General features: G+C 41.7%; 1 protein-coding gene across 1 annotated transcript; it reads left to right on the top strand.

Moving 5' to 3' along the window:
- Window positions 1–1,294: 1,294 nt before the first annotated feature.
- cited1 (Cbp/p300-interacting transactivator, with Glu/Asp-rich carboxy-terminal domain, 1) lies at window positions 1,295–13,406 on the top strand. The gene is made up of 2 exons (XM_079257426.1): window positions 1,295–1,397; window positions 8,409–13,406. The coding sequence occupies exon 2, from the start codon at window positions 8,428–8,430 to the stop codon at window positions 9,001–9,003; it is 576 nt and encodes a 191-aa protein (XP_079113552.1). The 5' UTR covers window positions 1,295–1,397; window positions 8,409–8,427; the 3' UTR covers window positions 9,004–13,406.
- The last annotated feature ends 257 nt before the right edge of the window (window positions 13,407–13,663 follow it).

Genomic DNA, 13,663 nt, shown 5'->3' with positions numbered 1-13,663 from the left:
CAATTCAAATCCAATTAAAATAAAATGTGTGATCAACATTAGTCCACTTCTTTCCATAATAATTGTGTCAAAAAATTAAATGAAATTACATTTTAAAATTTAATTTAATTTAATTTAATTTAATTTAATTTAATTTAATTTAATTTAATTTAATTTAATTTAATTTAATTTAATTTAATCCTAGCTGAGTAAACAAATGGACTGCATAAATCTCATCAATTCAATCCTGCCTCCAGAGCATGCATGGGGCGATAGTGGAGAGGAAAACCCTCTGTGAGCAGAGCCTCTAGCAGGACCCAGACTCATGAGGGCCAGCCATGTACCGCAATCTGTTTAAACTTCATGAAAGAATAAAGTTTCAAATTAATTCAAAGGCCATTTTACTCAGTGTGAAAGTGGTGTCACAAGTCTTTTTCAGAGGCAACATTGTCTGACACAGCAGCTGCAGAACTGAAGCTTGTGTTGTGTCATTTCTAGACTTTAGTCCTGTTACATGACTTTTCCACGGCTCACATACTTACATTTCAAATCCAGACATTTGGCCGTTTTTGTTGATTATTGCTCCCACATGACCACACAGGTGGTTTACGTTCAGCTTTCCAGCTCTGACGAGCTCCGTCCTGTTTACCCTCCGCATGGATGCATCCCAACTCACGGTGAAGAATCCAGTTTGGCATTAATGGCAATGGATCTCTGTCATATGATAAAACCAATAAGAAACTATATACATACATATATATATATATATATATATATATATATATATATATATATATATATATATATATATATATATATATATATATATATATATATATATATATATGTATGTATATATATATATATTTATTTATTTTTTTTTATTTTTATTTATTTATTTATTTTTTTTATTTATTTATTTATTTTTTTTCCTTATTGGATCATCTATGTTTGTAGAAAACCAATATCAGATCACACCAATACCAATCTAATCTATCTATCTATCTATCTATCTATCTATCTATCTATCTATCTATACACACGTAAAGTTATTACTTGTATCATACATCCACTTTTTGATGATCAATTTGTGCCATTTTGTTAAGACTCCAGATCCAGACTCCATCTCATGGTTTCTAGATGACAGATTGTGTTCTCTCTCTCTCTCTCTCTCTCTCACACACACACACACACACACACACACACACACACACACACACACACACACACACACACACACATCTTTCCAGTGAGGGGAAGAGAGGCACAGGCTGCTTTTTATTTAGCAACAAGCTCCACAGAGCTGACAGATGATCTGCAGTCGCTCTGTGGACTTCAGCCTCTGATTCTCTGAAATTCACGCCTCAGCAGCAGACTTTGGACTCTGTTTGAATCCAGCGCTGGGTTGTGTCTCACAGGTCAGTCAGTCTCTGATATGTTTTTGCATCTTGACAGAAGTTGTCAGGGAGGGTTTGGAGTTGTAAATCTCTGTCAGAGTGAACGTTTTTAACAGACTGCCTTGTTCCCGATGGCTTTGCAGAACATAGTTAGGTGACACGAACAGCTTTGTGTCTTTTATGTCTTTATTTCTATTGGCTAGAGTCAGTTTAACACAGAGATGTGTGCAACTCTAAAGAAACAAACTGGAAGTTGTTTTATTCTGTATTTGCAGCTTTTAATGAAGCCTGGATGTTACTGGAGGGACTGCAGGTGAAATCAGCCTGTTTCTGGTCTCCTCTTTAAACTGGCTTCTCATTAGCCATCTCCAATATGGAGCCAATTAAAGTGAGTGGTGAGTGTGTCACTGTGGGCGACATATGGTGTGTGTGAAAGGGTCAGAGACAGCCTGACGTTTCAATTTGCTCGTCAGGCTCTAATTGTGTAATTGAAACCCGAGTTGTTGGTGGTTTCTGTGTCTGTGTGTGTTCAGACAACTCTGCAGTCGGATTCTTGTGTTTTATATGAACCATTACATCCTGGGATATGTATGGACAACCAGTTTAATTGGCCCATTTAGTTGCTTTCCATCATATTTGAGCTGATGTGCAGCTGTTAAACTCATTGAGAAGCTGGTTTGCTGTCACATTCACATATTTTAAGGCTGTTTTTGGAAAATATCTGCATTCTAATAACTTCTCTGACAAGGTGGGAAATGACTCATTTCTACTGCATGAGTAAAAAGTTCAGTTTTTTCTATCAGACTGATGATAAGTAAGTGGAAAGATGAGCATTTTGGAGTTGACATCTTATATTTTTTGGCCTATGTTGTTGTGTTTTTTTCCCCTACATGGCTGAGAGAGAGAAAGAGCAGACTTTCATTGCTGATAATTAAAAATGCAGACCAGAGTCTGCAGCCAGGACAGCAGCCGAGACTGCTAATGAAATCCTTTACAGGGTGAAACTAAGCCAGGCCTGATTTCACAATCTCATAAAAGCAAATGGAAGAACACAATGAAGTCGGGTCAGCTGTGAACAGGAAAAAACACTGGCACGCCTCCAGTAGTCTCACACAGCATCCTTCCTGAGCCGGGCCGAGCCGCCCTCCTCTGCTGGCTCCATCCTCAACTCAAAGGTTGTTGCTTCAACATGTGCCTACATGTCTGAGCATGACGAAGGTAGAGACAAACTCATGTTATCAGATAGTTTTTATCCCAGAAGACAGATTGTTTGTGACCTACAGGATAAATGTTTGGTTTTAACAGCATAGTTTTCTGAGCACTGCTGCCCCCAACAGGCAGCTCAGCGACCCAGAACTCTTCAAACATCTGTAAACTACGAGGTGAGATCATTTCAGCCAAAACAAACTCTTTAGGAAACAGCCTATTATATCTCTTACAGGAAGCTGTTTTGAATAAAAATTAAAGGGCATAAACTGACTAAAAAAGACTGAAAGGTTGGATCCCAGACAGAACAGCAGATGATTTATCATCTCACAGGCTAAAGAAGCACAAACAAGACAAGAAGATGAGTTTAATTTAGTTTAAAACTTCCTCTGGTTTATGTTGCCTCCAGCTGGGCTGTAACTATCCGTCTCCAAGAAGGTGTGAAAAGAATAAAAACGCTGCTTGTCTGGCCGTCCACTAAACACATGCACCAGTTAGATGTGATGGCTTTCTGCTTTTTATAGGGATGTTTATATTTAATGTCAGTATTATGTGTCATGAGTAATTGATTATAAATCTTCTTCAATGTCGTCAATTTCCATAAAACATCATGTCTGAACAGCAGATCAGAATGAAAACTTGCACATGAACAAAAACATTATTTGATATGAAATAAGTCATCCAAGTTGGACGCTTGTTATTTAGAATATGAAATGCGTCTATCTAAATTTAAGTCTTGAAAACCATCAGAAACTTTATCCTCCTTATTTATAAAGTTGTTTTTTGTGGATTCTGTTCACCGCTGAGTTCATTGCTACTTCATATTTTTATGGCTCAAGTTATAACTTTGTTTGTGTTTGATACAAAAGAAAAATACAGTAAATGAATCTCTTTTCATAAATGCATTAATTTGGACATTTCTAATTTAAACTTAAAGCTTTAGAAGGTAATCTTGCTCAGAGACATTATTTTTACTAACCCCTGAAAATTTTAATGAAATCCGTCCATAAATTTTTGAGTTATCTTGAACAAAAACAGACAAACGCCGGTAAAAACATCACCTCCTTGGCGGAGGTCAGAAAAAAGCCTTGGATCACGCAAGGAGCAAAACCAGAAGGGGAGGAGCCAAGACAGGGCGCCACTTTCACATCTTGCTAGCTCCCTAACGTTACCTACCCCAGCTTTAAAGGCCAGCAGTGTGAGAAGTGTTCGTGTGATTTTACATGTTACACAAAATTAATGCATAATAATCATGTTAATTGTAAAGTTACAGTTTCTTTGACAGCAATCATACCAAAAAAATCTGTAATAATTCCTGGTTTTATCCTTGTAGCTAAACATCCGTAGTTTTGTACTGATGTTCTTGTCATGTGATTGACACAGGACCAAAGTTCCCGAGACTTTAACCCTTGTGTCTAAAAGGACTGCAGTTAATAGAGTCTGAATACAACACACATCCTCCACTCATGTGCTTACTTTTTGTAATGTGTGTGTTGTTGTGTAACCAAAGAAACCAGTTGCATAATCTTGATTGTTTTCTTACTCTTACTGAGTAATGTTGTTGTTTAAACCCAACAAGTGACAAAAGGCTAAATGTTGTCAAGATGACGATGTGCTGGGAGGTAAATCAGCTGTGCATGTTTTGGTCTGAACTTCCCTCCTGTGGTTGAAGCAATGTGGTGTCTTTTGTATCTACGAAACCACCAATTCAATAGCTTTCATTGAAGGCCTTGTTGGGGGTCTATTGTGAAAGATGCAGAGAGATCTAGCGGCAAAGCTGCAGATTGCGACAAATCAACGATGCCTCATCATACCCTTTCCGTACTTCACATGTGATGAGGAACAAACTGTGTCCAGTTTTCCTCTGTTCAGGGTTTCGGTACAAAGATGGTGGTGCAGTATGTTGCAGGATGAGGAAACTTAAAGGTGCATTCACACCGGGGAAGTCCGAGAGGCTCTTGTCTGAATGGGCGTGAATTCTGAAAAATGGCACACTTGTGCTTTCACAATGTGGTTTTACTCAACTGGACCAAACCCACTGAGTTTCATCTTACAGTGACAACAACTGCTCGCTAGGCAGCTGTCCGACTCACTCGGATAGTTCCCAAAATGACCACTGACCAAGAAGAAGACCCCGCTTGTTGATTCGCCAGGACTCGTTCAGTGCAACTAAACCAGGAAGTCGGTCCTCGAGGGCCGTCTTGTCCTGAGGGTTGTCCATGTATCCCTGTTCCAACACACCTGGCTACCACTAAATGAATCCAACAGCCTATGAACTTCTGCACAATGACTGGTTAGTTTGAGTCACGTGTGTTGGAGCAGGGATACGTAGAAAACTTGCAGGATTGTGGCCTTTGAGGAACAGAGCTGGACACCCCCAAAATAAACACCCAGTTTCTGGAGTCTAGATTTTCTTATTTTACTTTGTTGTTCAAACTAAGTTTAGTTTTCTGTCGACTAGAATCTGTTGAGTACAAGCAGCAGGAGAGACGGCGGGATCTCCGACACGGCAGGGTGTCTGACATGTCGAGCCACGGCGAATCCCACGCCACTTCCTTGCTTTGGCTCACTACGTCCATCTACGCCACACTTCAAGTGAAGCGGACCAGGGTCCACTTGCAAACGAACCAACATTCCTCTTTTTCAAGCAGACCAGAACTTGCTTCTTTGGTCGGCACAGAACATATCTATGTAAGCAGATCCTGGATCTGGATTGGTTCAAAGTGGACCAAACTGTGTCAACACAAACTCCCATTTCTCAGGTCCAAACTTTAGTTCAGCATGTTGTGTTTTCAGGTAGTTACATTTGACATAGAGGTAACTGTGTTCATTCTGGCCTCTGGAGTTTGCAGGTTTCTGTGAACATTAAGGTTTGTTTGGAGGAGTGTGAACCAAGCAGGTAAAACCGAGAGTCTCACTTCACTTGCAGGAATGCAAATTGACCACCCAGTGAACCAAAGCCAAGAAGTGACTTGCAGTCGATGCACCAGTTGGAGAGGAGAGATATTCAGCCAATCAGCTGTCTTAATTTTCTTCTTCTGCTTTTTTTTTTTTTGGTCAGTGTGTAATGGCGTGATGATGTTGTCATCATCAGAGTGAAATGAACCAAACAAAGATTTGACATTTCTCGTCATTTCTCGCCCAATGGAACCTGGTGTGACGGCGTCCTGCGGAGCCTGAAGCACCAAAGCTTCACCAAAGGGAGACATCTTTCTTACAGTATTTAGAATCTGCATTGGCTTGATATGATTTGTTCAGTGCATCAAATAATCTCACATAAAAGGAGACGGTCGTGATGAGATGCAACGCAGCTTGTTGCACAAGTTTAATTTCTTCTCAACAAGCAAATATTTCACAAGATTGGCCGTTTAGTGACTACACAGACTACAAATCCAGTTTCACATCGTCTTTGTGTTCAAGATCTTTAAGTTAGATAACACAAGGAGACGAGCCCATAAACCCAGAAAAGCTTTTCAGCTTCCAGATGTTTAGGTTTGCTAAAGACTCGAGATCTAATAAAGGTCTTGGTCGTGGACGACTCAAGCCGGAATGAAATTTAACCACATTAGCTGGCTCTAATTGGAAAAATATTTGGTTCTTAGTTATTTAGTAGAATAGAATAGAGTTTGTTGAAAACAAATAAGGCAAAACAAAAAATAAAGCAAATAAGTCTATTTAAAAAACCAAAAAAGTCTTGCAGTTTTGGAAAACGACACATCTGAATAACATAAACAGTGAGAATTTGATGAGTTTGTTAGATTTTCTGGGCTCAGAGAGCGGCCGGGCAGAGACACCATGTGCAGTGTTGCTTTGACAGTAATCAGTCAATGAATAATGAACACACACACACACACACACACACACACACACACACACACACACACACACAGACACACACACACTAAAACCTGCCACTGGCAGCTGTTTGGTGTCTTTGTTTGTGTGTTAACTCTATCAGTGGAGTGCAGCTGCATGTCTGCCTGGACCAATTATGTTCGGACTAAATAAGCCAGCACAAGGAGGACAGGCTGTGTGTGTGTGTGTGTGTGTCTGTATCTGTACACATTTTTAAGTGATTACTTTACTCAAAGGATAGCCGCATGATGTGGTGTGTATGTTGAGGCACACATGCTGTTTGACCCAAATGTAATATAAACCAGCACAGGGACGAGAATATGAGCCTCAAGGAGTGTTGTTGTGCAGACACACACACACACACACACACACACACACACACACACACATTCGCCCTTTTTACCTCCACACATATTGAAACAACATTTCTGTCTCCACACATACACACCCACAGAGACATATGGTCTGTTCTCATGGCCCATATGTATTTATCCTCCCATGTGACCCAATCACTCTTTGTGATCCTCAAAGACTCTGTTGTGCTGTGAATTCCATTCACCAGCACCCACACCCGATACACACACACACACACACACACACACACCTATAAACACTCACTAAACCCAATGGCACCCTCAGGCCGCAGCCTTTTCATGGTTAAGGCTGTTCAATAGCTCAAGAGGAAAAGCAGACATCCAGCGACCGGGCAGACGCACGAAATCTGTGTCACACACCGAGTCATGAGGCTGGTCGTCCGGGCGACGGGTCGCCTTGGTGCTGCTTTCTCAGACAGATGTGGTTCCTGTCATTCACTGGGAAACAGGAATATGACAAGTCAATGGTTTTGCTGTTGCAGTGGGAAGCAGCCGCTGGTTTGTCAGGAAACTTGATCCGCCTCTGATGTGACTGGTCATGTTTTCGGTCGTTACGACGCTTAAAAGGCGGCTTTGCAGTTATTCTAAGCTGCGCTGTCTGATATTATTCACTGGGGTTTTCCAACATGTTTTATTTAACCAGAAAAATCTCATAATGGTGAATGAGCTCTTGTCAGGGGAAGTCAGCTGGGAAAGTTGTTTTAACCCAACTTGTGCCAGAATGTTTAGATTTCAGCCAATCATCTTTTAACTGGTATGTTAGCTCAGAAACGCGGACATATGTCTCAAAGATATGGAGTCCAAGTCTGGAAACAAACTTTTTTTTCTTAATTTCTCAAGCTTGATCTCCAAGTATCACAGAGATCCCAGCTGCTTAAACGTTCAGCTCTTTGATAACTGTTTTTATGACAGAATGGTGACATGTTGGCTGCTTGGAGCTGGTTTGACCTGCTCCTTGTGATGAGATTTACTGGCTTTCTCCAGGTTCAAGGTTAAACATAACACACATAAAAGAGCACAAAAGCAATGCTGCTGTCGCTTTTATCTCGTTTAAAAGCATATTAAGTCCATGTGAAATGAAATGAGCTTTTCGTTAAAAGATGTCTTGGTTATCTGCATCTGTTCGGGGTTAATGTGCTGCGGCGCTGCATGCCTCGCATTCTGGGCATCCACCCTTCGCAGAAGGCAGTAACTCGCATCATCCATCTTATCATTTCTTCTGCTTTATTTGCACTCAAAGTTTGCAGAAAGATGATGATTGTGCTCTAAAAGAGCCAATCACAGAGAAGGCTTTCTGTCAGTGTTTTCCAGCTTTATGTGAGCATCCGGCTGAATCTTTGTGTTTTAGCTCAGATGTTTTATAGATGAACGGATTTGGAGGAATTATGACAGAAACCTCCAGGTATGCAGACAGTCTGAAGGTATGAACAGTTTGTTTTCCATTGGGGAATTTGAATTTCCTTTTATCACTGACATGATGTCACCAGTCACCAGAGATGTTTTTATCAAAGCATCTCTTCCGCCTCATGTCCCAGTTTGATCACATTGCATATCACCATCTTCCTGGTTCCTCATCCTCCTCTTCTTCTTCTTGCAGGCTCTGGGTTTTCCTGGTGATGACCTCACTGCTGTTTCCTGGCAACGCCCACGCTGCAATGAAGGACCTGTCTTCCTCCTCTTCTCCTCTCACCTCCCTCCTTCACTACCCTTCCTCCAAGCCCTCCATCGTCCCCTTCTCGCCGCCGACCGGACCCACCTCTTCACCCGGGGTATCGCTGTCATCTGCGCCTCTGTCCAAACCGCAGCCTTTCTGCCTGCAGACTGGACCTCATCTCATCGCCAGCATGCAGCTGCAGAAGCTCAACTCGCACTACCAGAACCTCGCCGGCGCCTCCGCTGGACATCCGCCATCCAGTGGAGCACAAAGGGGCTTTGGTGGCTCGCCACTAGGTCCCGGTAACCAGCTTCTGGGGCAGTCTGGAGGCCTTGGCGGTGGCGGCATGGGCGTCGGGATCAGCATGGGAAGCCAAAGTTCTGCCTCAGGTGGAATTATTGACTTTGACCCTGTGGATGAGGAAGTTCTCATGTCTCTGGTGGTGGAGCTGGGGTTGGACAGAGCCAACGAACTGCCGGAGCTCTGGCTGGGACAGAACGAGTTTGATTTCATGTCAGACGTTCCGGCCGGATGCTGATCTACGAAAAAGCAAATGTACGCAGATGCAGTGGAGCTGATTGACATAAAGAGAGAAGCTTCTCTACCCGTTTAGTTTTTCTCTCTCCTCCCTTCTTGGTTGTGATGCGCTGAGGAGGCAGAAGAGACGCTGATGAGGAGATTCGAAGCATACCCTTGTTTCTGTTTTGCTTTCATTTACTCAACATGCAGACAAGTGACGCAAAGGACAGCTTGGCTTTCTTCTTTTTATTCGTAATGGAATTGGTTTACATTTAATCGATAATTAGTCTTTACCACGATCAAACCAATGTTGGTTCCACTCTGATCCTTTTTTTCCCCCATTTTTCTTTAAAGACAGAAAGGCAGAAGCCTTTGCGAGGTATGTTGAATCTCTCCGCTTTCCTCCACCGCTGAGACTTAATGAAAAGAAGCTGATTGATGGGAGGGGGGCTTGAAAGAGACATTTAAGCCAACAGAACTATAAAGACAAGAAAGATGCACCTGTTGGACGTGGTTCCTGGCTTTTCTTAGAGCTGTCAAGTTGGTGCATAAAGAAAATGAAAATGGGAGCTCTGCAAAAGGATGGCAAACACTACACTTCCTGTTTTCTTAAGAGACAATATGGGACTCGAGTCTCATGGGAAAGGGACTCCTGTCTCTTGGCTTCACAAAGATCTGATTGTCTGAGAACTGGTTATCTCGACGTACTTCTCTTTCTTTTTTTGTTTGAATTTAGCTGAACCAGTCTTATTCGTGTTACTTAAGACAGTGGCTGATATCCATCAATGGGTCTTTGACAAGGAGCACTTCTGTAGCGCCTCGACGGCCAGCTCTACTTTTCTGATATAATGAATTAGATTAAGAAATGTGGAATGTTTTTGGAGCTTGTGAGATGAATACAGTCGATTGTGTCTGGTTATGGAGCGTCATCTCATTAGTGCAACACAACCAGAAGCTTTTGGTCATGTATGTTTTTGTTTGTTGGCCTGATTCAGGTTTAGTCAGACTGGTTTGAGTTCTCTTCTCCACTGGAGATGAAAAGTTTTGTCACCTTTGGTTTTTCCTGTCATAACCGATCGTTCGGCACAGTTTGACCTCGTGGTTATTTCCCTCAGACGTCCCGGATTGTTGGAATTTCATCTGCTTGTGAATCTTTTAACCCAAGCAGACCTGGCTGTGATTGATGGATCAGACCAAAGCTTTTCAATGAGTGTTTTCTGCAAGGATACCGGCATGTAATTCCTAATGGTCATACCTTTGACAGCAAAAACAATACAGCTTGACAAACCAACGCTAAACCCTCTGGTAGCAACATTATAGAGGCCAAGAAGGCTTTGATGTTGTTGTGCATAAAATTCACTATCTAATTATTAGTATTAAAACTTGCCGACATCACTATGGAAGCTTTAACCCATTGGGAAAGGATCTGCAGAGGCAGCCTGACATGTTGGGCAGTGGAAAACTGGCAGCAGATACTCCTGATACATTTGTCATTGCTCAGTTAGGATGTGGTCGGAGCTTTTGGAGGCCTCTCTTGTGGTTTAGGCTCTTTGAGTTCAGCTAAAATTGTGAATTCAGCTTCCTGGGAGCTCTTAGTTGCAACACACAGATGAACCTCAGCTCTCTGAAGAAGTCCTGAAGGCGTTGGGTTACGTCCCAACACCTACTGAGCCTGAACATCAAATCGGTGTTTGGCCATGTGATATGGTTGAAAGCTGTGGGGAAACGCTACTCCAGCCCGAGGTGTTGGTGTGCGACATGTGAACGTATGAAGTGAAAAGTTTCTGCAGTTGCTCACATTGCCACATTTCCAACTTGAAGAAAAAAAATCTAATTCCACTAAATTCCTTAACTCTTCTTTTAAAGAGTCTTCTCACACTGTGGTTGTCCATGTGAGAACGCTGAAGATTGTAACGCTTCCTGCGTCAGATTTCGTCTTTTGCATTACGGCTGTCTCGGTGAGAAAGGACTCCCGTAGGCTTTAAAGTGACACCCGACCCTTCGCCTAACGAAAGGGGCTTTATGTTGCAGTATCCTGCTATAGATAGACACGGTCAGGACCGGAGCCCTGACATATATCAGTCGTGGTAAGACGAGACGCATCGGGAACAAAGGCCTTTCCCCCTCCAGTCAGGTTGTCTATCAACAGCACATTGTGGATCTCCTGCTGGACCACACAAAATGACACACCTGTATCTCTACACACACCTGTGCGTGAATTTGCATCCTTGCAAAGCACGCGGATGAGTATCTGCAGGCATACAAAGACATGGAAATAAACCAGCCCCGCCTCTTACCTCTGCCACACACATCCGTGCACACACAGTAGCCGAAGCACAAGGATGGTATTACAGCAGTGAAATGAGAGCGCGGCCATGAGGCTGGCACTTGTTGGTGACACACACACTTGGTTTTGGGGTTGTGAAAGGAGCTGCAAAAGAAATTTATATTAATGAAAAAAAAAATCGATTTTCTTTCTGAAAATACACCAAAATGCTGCTGTTAGAGAAGAAAACCCACTCTGAGCCTCATTTATTCATTTAGATATCAGTTTACACACATTACTCCAGCTCTATGCATGCTTGTCCTCCTGCACACACACTCCTGCCTCGTACTGCTGCTTGCAGGAGATGAAGGTCATACGTACCGCCCCGGCGAGGACTTTCCTTTCTTTAATGAAACAAGAGAAGCAGCGATTAATGAAAAACTGTTGAAGGGGTAATTTGATGGAATCCTTGTTTCCTTTGAAAGGGGATTTAGTGTGTATTTCCTTTTATAACCATCATCTCACTGGGAAGGCAAAAGGAATAAAAGATGCTACTCATTGCTTCCAAATCCAGCAGACAGACACTCTGATTCTCCTCTTCCTCCGTCTTGTCGACTAAGTGGGTCAGAACAACATTCTTCTCATCGAAGGAAGCTGTTTGTTTCCATCTTCTCTGGTGTGTGTGTGTGTCGTTTTCATGTCTTGATCCCAGCTGACTGGATGTTTTATTTTTTGTGGTTTCTTTTCTGTGTGAACTAAAGATCCCCCCCCAACTCCTTCACCTCCCCTGGGAAGCCGCCTCGTCAAGCATCATCTGAATGCTTTCATTTCCTCTTTACTTGACCCCAGATGGTTCAGAAAATCCCCAACAGGCACCGCTTTGACCCAAAACACCCTTCATTGAACTTTAAAAATGTAGATGGATGACATTTTGTTGGTTTACTACCTGAAAACACTGTTGGTTTAGTAGATTTAGACTCAACTGCATCATCTTTTGTTGAATTTTTCGACTCAAAGGGAATTGGTTTGGTTCATTGGAATAATCCTGAAACTGACCCGCATGCTGAATCCAGGCTTCCAGGGCCGGGTCAAAGGGGGCAACCTGACAGCCTAAATGTTTGTCTTCAATGATTTTGTACGAAGTTAAAGGTCAAGAGTGATGAAGAAACACTGATTAAAACTTGTGATTTAGCTCAAAGTAAGTTTTTCTCATGACCAACGAGGCAGAAGTGAACAACAGCGATTAAAGGCAAAAAAAAATGGAGGGTTACCCTGAGAAAACAGTTGTTTGTTAATAAATATAAATGACTATTTGCTTTTACAGCATTACCTAAAGGTTAGACCTTTATAGACACACACACCTGAAATGGTTAAGCCTCAGCTTTACCTTGTTTGCAGCTTAGGGGGGGCATCGTTCGTTGCATCATGATCAGATCCACCATCCGGTTCTCCAACCTGATCATTTAAATTCTGATCAAACTGGTTAAAAAGGTGCAACTTTTCCACTTCTGTGGGTTAAAACACCTATAAAAGAAAAGAAAGTATGAATAAATTAATCTTGCCGTCCACCATTACTCATTGTTCCAGGATGTTTCTGACTCATCTCTGACAGACTGACGGCCATCACCTTTAAACCGTTCCGTCAATGCTGCCTTATCATACATAAGTGCCACCAAAACCCTGAACTTTTCTAGGTTTTTTTTGTGTTTATATAGTTCTTAGAAAGAATCTTATATGAAATTTAATATAAAACGAAAGGGTTCCCACAGTGAAGTGGATTCACTGTTTCTCCTTAAACAAGAGTGTTATGAAAACCTTTGACCCGAGCAAAGATCCATCTGGAAACAAGCCCTTCTGACATCGATCCTTGCCAGTAAAAATACTGATAAATACTTCTAAATACTGCTAAATATACCCTGCACTGACTTAATCCCTCTTTATCACACTTACCTTCCTTTCAGCCTGTGGTTTTGACTTTGCTCTGGTCAGTTTAGTTCCTCAAATTTTCTTTGATGATGAAATTATTGTTACTCAGACATGATTTTTAAAAGCACTTTTGCTCACTGGCTCTCACTTGTACATCTATATGACTATGTAAATGTCTGAGATCATATTGGAAGAAAAAATGCTTGTATTTTTGTTACGGCTCTAAAGTTTGTGGGGAAATAAAGAAAGTGAAAACTGATCTGGAGTATTTCTTATGTAAACAAACGACATGCAGCTCTTACGGAGTATCAAATGTTCAGTTGGGACGCTGTGTAAAATGTAAATAAAAACAAAATATGGCGATTTAGGAAGCTCAGACTCTTATTTTAATCCCAGTAGAACTTAAACATCATACTGGACAGATTTTTATTTCATGGAGAATTTCAGTTTATTTTTTATTTGATGGCAGCAACACATTTGTGAAAAG

Source organism: Telmatherina bonti (assembly GCF_933228915.1).
Source record: "Telmatherina bonti genome assembly, chromosome: 18".
In the NCBI taxonomy this organism is placed as follows: domain Eukaryota; kingdom Metazoa; phylum Chordata; class Actinopteri; order Atheriniformes; family Telmatherinidae; genus Telmatherina; species Telmatherina bonti.
The sequence above is the reverse complement of the archived record's forward strand: the minus strand, read 5'-3'. Positions and strand labels throughout refer to the sequence as shown.